Source organism: Protopterus annectens, chromosome 13.part0 (assembly GCF_019279795.1).
Source record: "Protopterus annectens isolate FY-2018-M chromosome 13.part0, PAN1.0, whole genome shotgun sequence".
Taxonomy (NCBI): Eukaryota; Metazoa; Chordata; order Ceratodontiformes; family Protopteridae; genus Protopterus; species Protopterus annectens.
In genome coordinates this window covers 295,117,761-295,132,725 of record NC_056747.1, presented here as the reverse complement: position 1 = coordinate 295,132,725, position 14,965 = coordinate 295,117,761, and the positions used below count along the sequence as shown (strand labels likewise).

At 38.6% G+C, this 14,965-nt stretch overlaps 1 protein-coding gene across 1 annotated transcript in view; it reads left to right on the top strand.

The window, feature by feature from the left end:
- Positions 1–2,325: 2,325 nt before the first annotated feature.
- The window catches only part of PIP5K1C (phosphatidylinositol-4-phosphate 5-kinase type 1 gamma), a 1,117,364-nt gene continuing 1,104,724 nt past the window's right edge, over positions 2,326–14,965 (top strand). Inside the window, exon 1 of the mRNA XM_044053870.1 lies at positions 2,326–2,743. Coding sequence (XP_043909805.1) covers positions 2,611–2,743 — 133 coding nt within the window. The 5' untranslated portion in view covers positions 2,326–2,610. The remainder of the gene's footprint in view (positions 2,744–14,965) is intronic.

The following is a 14,965-nucleotide window of genomic DNA, read 5'->3' as shown; positions in this document are numbered from 1 at the left end:
AACATGCTCGTAGTGCAATGGCAAACCTCTAAATTGCCTCTATGTGTGTGCATGTATGGTCTTTGTGTTTATGCAGCCTGTGATAGACTGGCATCCCATCGGGAATCAGTTTACTTCCTTGGTCCCACTACTTGCTGAGATAGCATCTATCTCACAAAGAACCTGGATTTGTTAAAGAAACAAAAATGGGCAATGAAAAATGAATGAGGCTTTGTGTGTGTATACACAGAGAGAGACAGACACACACTGACACACATGTTTTCCTAAACATATACACAGAGATAATATGCAGCAGCCAGTCAACCAGCACATTTTTTGGAGAAAAACGGAGTACCTGAAGAAATCCTATACAGACACATAATGAACACAGACTCCACACAGCCAGAAACCAGAGGTCAGGAATGAACCTCCGCACGAGCAGCAAAGATCTTAACCACTGAGTCACAAAACTGCCATGTATGTTGCTTGATATTACTACCATATATTAAAGGCATCTTTCAGCATTAGCAGGGAGTCTTGAGTCAGTCATGGTCATACATCACAATCAGAATACTCCTTAATGAAAGAGCCATTTTTCATTGTAGTGGCACCCCATATTTTACATAAATGTGTTTCATATCAACTAACTGTAAAAACAACTACATTTGATTTCAGCTATTTTTGTTAGTTATTTTCACTAGTTTTCACTTTCAGTACATTTGACTCATGCTCTTAAGCATTTTCTGTTGTAAGAGCATTAAGATTAATTTTCCTTTTTCTTATGTATGCAATGAGACTAGAAACAACTAGATAGATTACTACATTGTTTAGAATTGTTTCCACAACTATATTCATATTGTTACTTACTTTCCTTTTGTAAATTAAATGTTATTTGTTCATGTGACAGGGGCATAGCTCTTAGGACAAGAAATCTGGACAAAGGCACAAAGCTCCAAAACTAGGTGCAGATTTTAAATATTGCTCTTATAAACTTAGAACGTTTCTAGAATAACAGGTTTTGTGTTCGCATTTTATTAAAGATATTGTCTGAAAAATCAAGTGTGTGTCATTATTTAGTGACTTCCATCTTCGGTGATTTATAGGTTCATAGGTTGGTACTAGGCTATCGGACCTAGGGCCTATACAAGCCTAGCCATAACAATTCCCTGGCTAGTTCTTCCCTGAACCCCTGTCTAGCAGGGTGACTGACGTGATCTCCAGGGTGAATTTCCTTTCTCCCATCCAATAATCAAGGTTCCTTTTGAAGAGGACCAAAGAGACGCTCTGCTTGACATGTATGGGCAGTCTATTCCAGAGTTTAGGGAGTCTCTGGGTCAGGAACCTATCCCTCCAGCATGTTTTGTTTATTGTGATGACAAGGTTTAGATCCCTGGATCATGTGGCTCTGAGGGATTGAGATTTCTTTAAGTGTAGCATGTTCCAACAGCTCTGGGTTTGGCATGGCATTGAATGTTAAGCAGAGATCGCCTCGGAGTAGACGATATGCGATAGAGTATAGCTGGAGTTTTTTAAGGCGGTCAGCATAGGGCATCTGCTTTAAGTCTGTGATTCTTTTAGTGAGGTATTTCTGCGGCCTTTCCAGTTGTTGCAGATGTCTTGAGAGGTACATATCAAATGAGCGTTGTATTCTATAATGGGTCTAATGAGGGATGAGTACAGTGGGACAATTACCTACTTTTTTCTGGATGAAAAGCCCTTAATGATGAGGTGTGCTACATAGAAGGATTTCCTAACGTGGAGATGTGGTTATTGAAGATGAGACCACTGTCCACCTGTGTCCCTAAGTCTCTTATCAAACTTTCGGGGATTTACCAGCAAAAACACGCACATTTTGTCATGGGCAGGCCAAAAATATGAGGAAAATATCTGGACATTCTGCAAAAATCTGGACTCTTTTGGACCCTGGTCCTGGTTGAAGTATGTCGGTTTTGGAATAATTCCAAATGACGTGGTTGGTTTTGAATTAACCTATTGTTTGGCGAAACACACGATTGAAAGTACTGTTTGTTGCTACGTACTATGCCAGAGTACCATACTACATACCTGAAGCAAGAATACCGCAAAAACTAAGGTAAAGAATAGTATGGACCACTTAGTAAACAAGTCAAACTACGTGACTTTGCCATAGACTTAATATTTAGACTGCTAGCATTCACTTCATTGTTTTCTCTTTAATTAACACCGCAGCTGTTCTACTGGATTGTTGATCTGTATCTTCAGAAAATTACATATACCCACTAAAGACGCTTTGTAGGACTGACGACACATTCTGTATGCCTTGACTGACGTCATGTTGTTCTGCAGTGACGACAGCGGGCGACGCGCAGCGGGTACGCGCTCTAGCGCGCTCGTCACCGTGGCGCCCTTGGTAACCGGTTAGTGTGGTGGTGCTACTTAGACTGAGGCAGCGGTAGCTTACTATATCTAACCTAAGTGTATACGCGGAGGAGGAATTGCCAGTGATCGGGCTGTGCGGTTCACTCACACGCTCTCTCTTCCCCTTCCCCCCTCTCCCGTATACTGCGTGGACTTCACGGGTGCCTGATTACTTCAAGGTGGGCGCGCGTGAACCTGTCCGGGGCAGTCGTTCGAGCCCGGGAGAAGCGCTGGATGGAAGGAGCGGAGAGCGCAGCTGCGGCGGCAGAGGCCGGCAGAGCATCTCAGCCACAGCCGACGGCAGCTGTCTCAACAGCGGATTCCGTGATTACATTCGAAGGGCTGGACACTACTGAGTGGACTGCAGGTAAGGAGCAACCTGGTGTCGGGTTTAGGGCGATGGGCAAGCACTTCTTGGAATTACCGTAAAGAGACTGTTGGGCAGGTTTCACGTTGCCACATTATGCAGTGATAATGCAAACCTTTCAGGATAATATAGGAAATTAAATGACTACTGACTAGTCCAAGCAAACCTTTATTAGTGACTTCTCATCATTCATTGGGATCAGTTATGTTGTTTACAGTTTGGGGTATCAGCTGTCATGCTTTGGGGTATCGCTATTTTTTGCAAACGGGGGTAGTAAAATTAGGCGGTCTAGATCATAACAGTATCAACACGGTTCAAAAGCCTCGAATTTAGATTTGATTATGGTTTGAGACTACCGGAACCACGTTTCAGGCTTTGTGTAAAGATGGGCATTTAGTCAAGTAAATGACAGGCACACTCTGTACAACATACACGGGCAGCTCCCAGGTAATTTGGGGATCTGGCAAGTACTGGTATCAAAAGGTGAGGAAATGGCAGACTTATGGACGAGACGTGCTGCCCTTTCTCGGTTATGTTTGTTATAATCTGTGATTTTTGTGTAGTTGCTGATCTGAATAACTCCATGGAAAAGAATACATTTCCCTTAGACTGTTTGCCACAGCAAAATGCGGTTGTTACATATGGGGCATTTTTTAACTTTGTGTAGATAAGAAAATGTACAAAAAGTTTATACAAAGGTATCTGCAGTGATGAGGGATGGCAGATGCAATTTCCCTAGTTACCAAGAGACCCCTTGCATTTATTAACTTAAATGTGTCAACTAGGTTGCTGGGCTTGTCCAAAAACCCTTTTAAGTCAAGACCTAGAACCTGTAAAGCATTTTCCAATTTCTTTTGAGTTATGTGCCGATATGTGGTTGCTTCTGTAAACATTAGGAAGGAGTATTTTGTTCCCCACAGGCCAAGTGTTGTTGTGACTATTTGGATGGGGACCTGGTAGTGATTTTTTTGGAGGATGTGTTCTAATGTCAGAGCGCATGGAAAAGTGGCATTGAGAATTAAACTATATGCTGTAGTAGTATGCAGGAAATGAGCCTGTACTTTTGGAATACCTTGCTGATGTATTAAGTGATTGTCTCATTTATTTGCTGTGAGGAGGATGAAGTTATATAATGCAGTGGGGACTTAGACTCTTGAAGTAAATGCCCCTAAATATTTGTTCTGACTGTAGAAATGGTGAATGTTATTTGCACATCTCTTGGTCTTCCCATTTTGCACGCATTATTATGGCTTTACATGAGATGATCGGGAGTAGGGTTTTTTTTTTTTTTTTGTATTGAAACAAACATTTCATTGCTAAGCCCTTGCAGACGTTGATATTTGGCAAGGACATCACTGCAGTCATTGTGGTCAGTAGAGCTGTGAAAAGTGAATATTGCACAGCACTGGTGCCTTATGACATGGTTATCCTTTTTGTAGCTGTTTCAATATTTTAGGGTTCGTGTAGAAGCTGATTCATGTCATTAGTAATATGACTGAAGAAAATTGGTAAAACAAAATTTGTGGTCTTCTATATTTCTGGTATTGTATTGAATGTATAGGCATAGACTCTAAGGTGTGTTGTTGTTGATTATAAGGATTAGCTCCAAGCCTTTCACTGTATTTGGAAGGTTTATCATGTCAAAATGTGGTTAATGTTGGCCATGAGTTAAGCAAGTAAGTTTGGGATAATGCCTTGCCTTTAGGTGATGCTAAAAGCAATAAGGGCTGCTGTTTGAAATGTTGAAACCATTTATGTTGGCAGCAATAAAATCCTTAGTATTCTATTTTTACCATTATTTTTTTTTTTTTTTTTTTTTAATCTTTTTATTGATTTTTAGTCATAACATAATAAATTAAATCCTACAACATGACTAAAAGATATGTACACACAGAAAAAGAAAAAATCCTCTACATACAATAACTATGTACAAATATACACAGCCCATCTATGTAGAACCCCCAAGTCGGAGGATCCAGTGCAGTGTGTTTATGTTAATATATTTTCGTATACCAGTTTCCAAGCTTCCCTCTGTGAAGGATTTAGCCTCATGGAATGCCACAAGTATTTATGAGCAGAAAAATGCTTCCCTACAATCTGTTTGAGTCCTTCCCATGATAGGGTTGATCTATCTTTCCAATTTAGGGTGATATAGTATTTTATCAACATAAAGGCTGTTATTAGGAAATAAGTGTTCTTAATTTCCATGTCTACCGGGGGTATGTGAAGGAGGGCAAATTGCCATGAAAGGGTAGATTTTTCATATCCCATTTTTCTAATTTGACTCTGAGGGCGCACCATAGTCTGTATGTGCATTTGCAACTCCAAAAGATGTGGATAATATCTGCCGCCGTCCTAGGGCAGAATTGACAAAAGGGAGGGACTTCCTTGTACATCTTGTTTAGTAAAAGGGGGTGTAATATCGTTATTTACAATCATAAGTTGGGTATATCTGAATTTTAATAGAGGAATAGCTTTGGAAAATTTTTGAGTGGCTTGGGCAATGGCATTGGAGGAAATCATGGGTCTTGTTTTAGCCAAAAATTAGAGTGGATAGCCTCTTTCGTGCATCTAATCGCTGAGATTAATTTGTAGGAGTGAGATATCATTTTCTTTTTACGAGTTAGCAGATTCCATATTCCCTTACACAACTCTATTTGCGGATCGGGAATATCCATGTCTCTCCAGAATTTGTTGCAAATGTCCATTAGCTGTCTAATCATAGTGGTGTACTTGATCGAAAGCTTCAACTTGATTCTGATGGAAGAGGTATGTTCCGTCTTGTAAGAGAAGAAATCCAGAACAGTTTTATTTTTGATAAGTGGGAACGTATTCAGATTAACCAACTGCTCGTTTATTTTAATGTTAGGATTAAGGTGTAACGGTTGGAGAAGATGTATTTTTACCATTATTTTGATTTTAGTCTGGATTAGTTTTACAGTCTGTGAGTTTTCTTGTGAGTTCTTGGATTACATTTTGTGTGGTTTTATATGGCAGAAAAATTCTGCCATGGCTAGAAAAATACAGTCCAGAGTTATCCACTTTGGCCTCAGTGCACTGTACTGAATGTTTCCATCATTCTGTATTCAGACTGATCTGATTGCATAGAAGCTTTTCCCCAAAGGCTTACTTTCAACTTGTTATACAACAGTAACAATTTATGGTTAGAAAACCTAACTAAGAACTGGGAAGTTAACATTTATGGTAAAAATGGCCAAAAAGATGCAATACTTTAATTATGATAGTTACTTTACGGTAGTACATTTTAAGTTGTTAGGAGCTATTTCACCATAACCAAATTAGCTGGCTGTGGTTGCTACATGTATTGATGCACTTCACTGATGTCTACTAGGGAATTTGTTTTAAAGGTAGCACATTTAAGAAGTATGTAAAGGTATCACAGGAAGTGTAAGGGTACAGAGTCTTGCAACTGTTATGCATTGCCAATTCACACCCCAGACTGTACCTGCCCACTCAAGGAGCACTAGGCCAGTCAAGGCACGGATGAGTTTCTGAATACCCATCCAATTGTCCAGGTCCTGTTTGAATGAAGATAATGTACCACATTGCTTTATCCACAGAGAGAGTCTGTTCCATAGGTGATGGAAATACTGAGTAACAATTTTCTGCCCTTCGCTCTCTCTACCTTGTTTAAGTGATCTACAAAGGCAGGCTTAGATCCTGGATTTGGTATTCGTGGGACTGCTTTATTTATGAAGGAACAAGAGATCTAGGTCTCTGACTGCTTGGAAAGCAAGGCATGGGTCTCCTCTGTGGAGCCTGTAAGATACAGAGAAGATAGACAGTGCTTTGTCTTTTCTGGTAACAAGGATTTTAAACTTGTAGTCCTCTTTGTTAGGAACCTCCTGAGGTATTTTCAACTTTTGTAAATGTCTGGTGAGGTAGATCTTAAGGGGGCATTGTATTAAGCACTGATCAGATCAAGTGTAGAGTACAAGTGGGCAATAACATCTTTAGATCTGAATGCTATTTGCGTGGACTATCAGTTGCGCCAAGTAGAAGGATTTCCTGACCACCATTGCTACTTTGTGATCAAAGCACATGAAATTATCAACCCAGATTCCCAGTTATCTAACTACATTTTCATTTTGAAGTGTGATTTTTGTCAGTGCTATATGCTGGGGGCATGCTTTCTTTTTCTCTTCTGCCAAATGAGACCGGTGTTGTATTTTTAGTAGTTAATTTAATTTAAGCCAATTTTCAATATGCCATTTGCAAGTGTAAGTTCTTTTCTATGTCGCAGAGTGATTTAACAATAACTCTGAGTTTGCAGTCATCTGTAAACTTGATTTGTCATAGGTGTTAGTTTGTACACCAGTGAAATCAGTACTGAATAAAATGGTTCTTACGCCGCTAATGTAGGATACCACACTGATGCTTCCACTGGCACTGCGTGAGTTCTGGGTTCTGTCGTTTAGTCAATTTGCGTTCTGTCTTACCACATAGGAGTCTATTTGTAATACATTTATGTTAATTATGGTAACATGGGAATGGTAGCAAATGCCTTGACCATGTCAAGGTAGGGTGTCTGTACAGCGTGACTGCTGTCAACAGCTCGTATTTTGTTTTCAAAGAAGTTTTCCAGGTTCATTAAACAGGCTGTACCTTTCACAAAGCCAATTTACTGCAGCTCTAAGCTGATGAGATTTTTAACATCTCCAAGGCCGTAATAGGTCTATAGTTTCTGGGTTCGGTAGTAGGGCCACTTTTTATGAAGTGGGATCACCAGTGCCGTGTGCCATATTGCCATGACTGCACCTGTAGGCAGGTTTGGGTAAAATAGCTTAGGTAGTAGTCCTGCCAAGGTATGTTTAAAACTCCTTTATAAGCAGCCTAGTATGTTATCTGGTCCCATGGAGGAAGTGTTTGCTAGTCTTTTGATGGCACTAGCTATACATGTAGTTTAGGATGATGGAGGGGCTTGAGTTATATGGGGAGTCCTGGGGCTTTGGATAGTTGTCTCAGGAGTGTAACTTACACTAAATTTATTTGCTAATATATTGTTAAAGTTCACCATGTCCAAGTAAGTTTTGCCATTTAGTATGAATTGTGTTATCCCTTGTTTTTATGTAACTGAATGATTTCTCATTATCCTTGGCTTCAGATGCCAGCCTGAGGTCGTGGGTTGCCTTAGTAGATTTAATAGTAATTTTTTAAATTATTAGTCAAATTCCTTATATTTTCCTTGAATTGGGCATCTTCAGATCTGTTGTAAGCTTTGAAGCTTTTTCCTTTATTGTAGACTTTGTCAGTGAACCACAAGGGTGGCTTGCTTTTATATTTCCCATTGTGTTTGAATCTAATTCTACACATTTATTTATGTGGGTATAAAAATACTTTGTGAATCTGTCTGCTGTGGCGATGTCTCTGGTAATGTTATAGTGAACTGCAAGACTTTATCAAATAATTTATGTGCTTGAAGTTTTTGGATTCTGATATATTGCTTTCAGAGGATTTAGGTCATTTGAGGGAAAGGTTTATTAGCTTATGGTCTGACTTATTCAGGGAAGGAATTACTACTGGAGTTGTGCATGATAATACTGAATTTGTAAGTACCAGATCAAGAATATTTTGTGCTCCTGCTGAGTGAGTACCAATCTGGTCCACTGAGATTTTCATATCCTACACTGGATGTGCAAGTATTCTATCAATTAATGGGTACTTATTCTCCCTGAAAGATGTAGTTCGTACCTGTGGGTCATACATCCATGATGTTTGAGAACCTGACCTGAATATCTGCGGTCATGAAAGCTGTCCTGTAGCAGGTGATAAACTGATAGCTGATATTGTTTTGTGTGATTTAGAGTTCATTGATTTCCATCTGTGGGTCTCTGGGAGTCTGTGTAGAGATTATCTGTTTTTTCAGGTCTCCTTCACAATATCGAAATTTCAAAACATCAAATCACTAGTCTGTGAAGACCAGATGGTTGAAGTTTTGAAATATCGAACCTTGTCTATGAAGATCGCTATACATTGCAGAATGGGAACTTTTCTTTTCTGTTCATTGTAGTGCGATCTCTGAGTTTGTATATTTAAGTAACAGATCTCTGAGTTTGTATATTTAAGTAACAAAGTGCAAAAATGTGAAAAGTTTTGTAAGTTTTATTTATTATTTTTGTAAGGTTCAATATTTCAGAACTTCAATCCTCTGGTCTTTGATGATCAGAGGTTCGATGTTCTGAAATTTCAATCCTTTGAAGTAGACTTGTTTTCTCATAAATATGGACATGCCAGTCTGTTTACCATTGAATCTGAAGAAATGGTGAGCACAAATCCAGGTATGGAGGGAGTGCTTTTTTGTGCATTTAAGCCAAGTTTCAGTCATTGCTTATATATGAATGCCATCCAAATGTAGCAGGCGAATGACACCAGTTGCTTATTCAATTGCTGAAGCCAAGCATTCATATGTGGCTGAATGGAGAAAAAGGTCATCGTGCAAAATCAAAGGAGGCAAAGAGGAGGGTAATAGCAGCAGATACACTGAAATAGGAGTTGCTATGGGTGTCAGGAAGGAGCAGGATGATTAAGAACATTTGAAGTGAGAAAGGAGATGGATTGGCTAAATTTGAAGGATGAGGACGTTGCATAGAAACTCAAGACAGAACATATTTTAAGTACATTTCTTATAAGGTTTATTGATAATAAACATAGAAATTAACTATATATCAGTCAGAAACACTGAAGCGAGGGTTGTCACTTAAGACTGAAAATGTTGCTTATGGACAGACCACTGTGAGGCATAGTAGTCCTTTTGCAAATTGGCTTTAGAGTATCAGGCAGATTGACACACTGATGAAAAAATGTGGTAGAATGTAGGGCTGCATTTGAAGCAGAGGATTTTTTGCCTACATGAAAGCAGCATTCACTGTTATGGTATTGCACTATAATTGGGCAGTTCTTAGAGTATTGGGTCTACTTCCTTTAAGCTGCAACTTTTTATTGAAGTTGAAAGGTTACAAGTTTATAGAGCAGGGTAACCGGCATGGTGAAAGTTATCACATAAGGAACTTTAAGATGAGTGACCACAAAACTGGTTGTGGTGGAAATAAGCATATACTCCATAGAAGAGAAAGTGGGGATAAGACTTTAACATCTCATTGTCTGGAGCAAGTGGGAGGGGTGATGTTAAAAAGGAAATGAGTCATGGTTGGTAACTGGTGGACAGATGTTTCAAGTCAGACTTGTGTAAGTATTACTTCACCCAGAAGGTGAAAAGACCATGGAATGTATTCTGAGGTAGTTCAGTGCAAATTATTAGATGAATTTAAAGTTTCTTGGAACAAGCATGTGTAGAAATGGCAGTTCTGTTGGTCTTGGTTAAATCACTCAAACTTCATAGACCACAGACTTTCTTTCACCTGCATCTTTAAGTTAAATAGTGAATTATGTCATTATTTGTCTTGCATGACTTTTGTTTTTGTTACTATAATTTAAAACTGATCATTTCTGAAAAGATACTGAGTAAAAATGATTCTGCAACAAATATCTGCAAACAGTAGACAGAGATAGAAAAGTAATACCTAAACAAGCATCCGGGTTGTGTAACTTGAATATTTTTTTCTGTTCAGTTGCATCATGTGTTTGGAAGTCTGCTAGAGTGCTGTCCTGTTTCTTCATATCACATTCCATTCCTGATACTTCCTGTTCATGGCTGACTGTGAATTGGTAAAGTTCTACACACTGTTGGGGAGGGGGGTTAACACAGTAAGAATCAATTTGCACTTAAGCTTGTTCCAGTGACCCACTTTGAGAATGCAGTAAGTCAGATCTTTATGTAGTAGTGCTCTCTGAAATATCATGTTCAACACTGACTGGTCCACCTTGAGTGATACATTTTTTGCCTGTTTGCCATATTTAGCAATTTAATTTCCTTTTCTAATGCTAGGACACAAATTGTGGTTTTCCATTAACTTGTTTCAGTGACTGACAATAGCAGATGGTATGCCTTTTCAATTACCAATTATTCACAAATTCCAAACAGTCTGGTCTTTCATCGCCCTCTGGCACTCTAATCGCTCTCAGATTTTATCATTATGTTTTACCTGTGCATGTCATCTGCCAATGGGACTTGGCTGATATGGCAATTTCGTGATTACGTTGCTGCAACAGTATGGTGGTGTTGCACTGCTGTTGTACAAATTCACAGTTTTGTCTGCTTCTCCTTCCATTTGCTTGGAATATGCAGTTTACTTATTAGAAAACTGTTGCAGTTCACTTAAGATAATGCCCATTTTTTCCCACATTGTTAGGCCAGATTTTCAAAATCTTTGCATTCTCAGACTTGCTTAGGCAAACTCAAAATCATGCAATTGACTGTAATGCCACATTCCTCCTTTAGAATTTGCACAAAGGCAGGGCATCAGTGTATGCCGCCTGCAAACCTAAGTTTGGACCTGGTGCAGTTAGTTGTGGAAACAGGATGAAGCAGCCAGTGGGCAACTGTGCTGTCTGTATGAGAAGGGCGAGAGGGGTGGTAATTATTGTGTGATCTGCAAGAGGGAGAGCGGGAGGTTCACAGATCACTGTAGAAGGGCTATTGGCACAATGTTGATATGCAGACCTTGTTGCACTAGCCCCTTCTACTAGGGATTCTGACTCTTTCCCCCTGTATTCACCAACAATGCTCCCAACGTTTTCCACAGCATGAGAATAGTATCTTCTCTAAAGTAGTAGTTTTGGAGCCAGATCAGAGGATAACTACATTAAAAGCTGTCAAGGTACTAGTGTATGAGGTGGGCATATCATCTCAAATGGGGCTGCTTAATTTCTATGTGCAGATGCATATTTTATTAAGATTTAGTCAACCTATATGAAATAGATGAGCACCATTGCAGAAAGGCTGATGTGTGATAAGGGTTAACATTAAAATTGAAGCCATTCTATAGTTTCTTTTTGGGGTGACACTGGGACTCTGACCAGCAGTACCTCTGAGAAGGAATTCTAAAGTATCCATTAAATACCTTCAGAATGTCAGAATACTGCAGTAAAAGTGGAGATGCTATCTTTGGAGATATAGCTGCATTTTCTTTTTGAAAGGTGACATATAAGGAGTTTATAGACTTCTACATAATATGTTTAGAATGAAGTAAATTGCCAGCTTCATAGGTAGTTTCTGTTAGCCTGTTAAATTTCCTTTGCTTGTGTTTCTGAATTCTTTGTATTTACCACAGCCACACAGAAAAGCTTTGCCTTACCAGTAGTACCATTATGATTACCACTGCCATCCACACATGGCATATGCCCATTAGTCAAATCATACAAAAGAGCATACAGTATTTGTTGTTGTTATTTATTTTTTTTTTTTTGGAAGATGGTGCAAAAAATGTCTCTAGCAGTGGGGAGATCACTGAGAATCAGTCAACTTTGCAACTCCAGGATGATCTGTAGAAAAAGCAGGTAGAATGATACTAAAATTGTAATTAGGGTAACACAGGCTGTCAGACTTTTAACACTTTGTATTTACTGAACTCTGTACATTTTTCCTTGTATGAGACGGTTGTTGCTGAAGTTTGCAGCAGTTTTTATTTTATTTACTTGAATTTAACTGGGCTAGATCACTGATCATAATTGAATAATTATAGTCTCAGACCAGGAACAAAGACAAAATTAAAAGAAACCAATAAAATAGTGCAGTTGTGAAGGAAACAAAATGATATCCAATGGTTAACAAGAAACAGAAAAAAGTTTTTAAAATTTACACAGCAATTACATAAATATGTTACAAGGCTCAAGTCCATCATTGCAGCTGCAGTAAGATGCAGACATATAAATACGTTTACAAATCAGTAATATTCAGTTATGTTCAAAAGAGTGAGAATGATGGCCTTTGTGTGGTTAGCGTAAGGGTTTGAAGCTTAATGGGATTAGGTGATGTGACTGGAGAGATGCCATCGACATGTAGCATATTTCTAGCGTTGAGATTTTAACTGTGTTCGGTTTTATGGAGGAGAAAGATTTTTAACGCTTTGGGCCTAGTGTGGAGAAACATTGTGCATTGGAGCTTTGTTTTAGAGGCTTTTAAAGTAGGTTGAGATTGTCTCTGACTTCTGACGCTAAATATGATGGTTTTCACAGAATAGTTTGTCTAACAGTGTAAATACTATTAGTAGGAGCAGATTGTTTAACCCACCATTAAATAATACCATTAGGATATTTGAATGTCTGTGTGAAGAGGATATCAGGCAAGTGAGCATGCAGTCCATTGAGAACAAGTTCTATAACTTGAATAAAAACGAAAGTTTGTTATTAAAAGAAATTTGCTCAGACAGGGAACTTAGAGTCATGAAACAAGATAAGGGGGGAGGGGTGGTGCTCATGAGTAGTGTCGAGTACAACAACAAATGATGTCATTATTGCTGTCTGATATATGTGAAGAGGTATCTAGGAGTTACATTTCTATTGTTTATGCAAAAATTGATGCTGTGCTATACAATATGTTAATGCAGGGCCAACTGAATCAGAGAGATTATGAAATTCTGTTTAATGACAAACTGGTATAGCCGGAATATTCAGCATACCCAATATTCATAAAAATCTTTCTGCGCCCCAGACCTATTTGTAGATGCAAAAAGGTCAAACACACATTATATTGCAAGGTATGTTGACCACTTAGTTAAATATTTGGTAGCCAGCTGCCATTTCAAAAATATGCAGAGATTCGTGGCATTTCCTAGAAAAAAGAATACCCTCCTATTTGATGAGAATTGCTTTTTTGTTGCTATAGATGTTAATCTTTTTTTATGTCATTTGTCATGGTGAGGGATTGTTATGGTTTGAAGAAATGTTGTGGGATCTGAACATTATGGAATTTGACAATATTGGTGTCATGGTTACACAGATGGAGTTGGTGCTAATGAATAATTTTCCGTTCTTTGATGGTCAATATTTTAGGCAGGTTATTGGTGTGGCAGTGGGTGTGGCTTGCATCCCCCCAGTTATCCTAATTTGGTCATGGCGTTTTGGGAGATGAATTGCATTTTGATCAGTGTTTTCATTCAGTGTTGGGCATTTTACACTCAATTTTTGGACCATATTTTTATTTTGTGGACCAACTCTGAAAAGAGATCAGTAGAATTTTTTAATTCAATTAATAATATAGTTCCTTTTTAAAAATGTCCATGGTCATATAATAATGACAACATTTGTTTTTTTTAGATGTTGAATTAACTAAAAACCATGCATACAAGGCTTTTTTTTTGCTAAATTTATCACAATCCTTCCTTTTCTAATGGTATCTGCATTTCTTGAGCTGGCACCCTTTGCATCAGAAAAAGGCAGTGGTGAAGGGGCAGCTCGTGAGAATGGCCAGGATGAGTACAGACATAAAAACCTTTATAGAGGAGCGTGACAATATCCAGAACATGTTTATTAGAAGAGATCATCCTATTTCCTTTGTGGAACCAATACAACAGGTTATCACAAAAAGACAATCAGGGTTTTACAAACCCATTCTAGGTGGGACAAATGCCCCAGTGTTAATGCCCAGTGGCAGTAATGTTACAGCCAATAGCAGTGGAGGGAACCTGTTGACTCAACAGCTCAAGTGCTTTTATAACCACTTACAATTTGGACAGTAAGGGTATTTAAGTGCCTTAAAAAGAATTGGCTAACTTTTCAGCTGATTATGATCTTAATAAAATCGGAGATAGACTATATGTTGCTTATAAAAAGGATACATCTTTCAAAAAACTACTGGAGCAGAATGCTATTTTGCACAGTTGGAAAAAAGGCATGATTAAATGTGGGAGGTGCTCACTGTTCCCCAACATACTAGTGGGAAGGCAAGTTATGGTTAGAGGTAGCACATATTCTATAAAAGGGCATTTTCATGTGATCCTAAACAGGCTGGCTATCTGGCTTGTTGTAACACATGCTCAGCATTTTATGTGGGCAAAACCTCTAGGAGTTAAAACGAGAGAATTTATAAACACCTACTCGACATTAAAAAGTGCAAGAGTACAAACACCTTATATAGGCACATTGCAGAATTCCCAATGCATTGCTTCAAGTTTACTATTGTTGAACAGGTAGTTTTTGATCCTAGGGGTTATTTGGTCAATGAGCACCTAAATAAAAATGAATTAAAGTGGCAATTGTTACTAGATGTCAGACATGCACCAGGTTTGAATGATGCCTGCTCCGTTGCTGCTGTATTAAAACTTAAGAGACTGGATCACTGGAAGTATAATCATTCAAAAAATG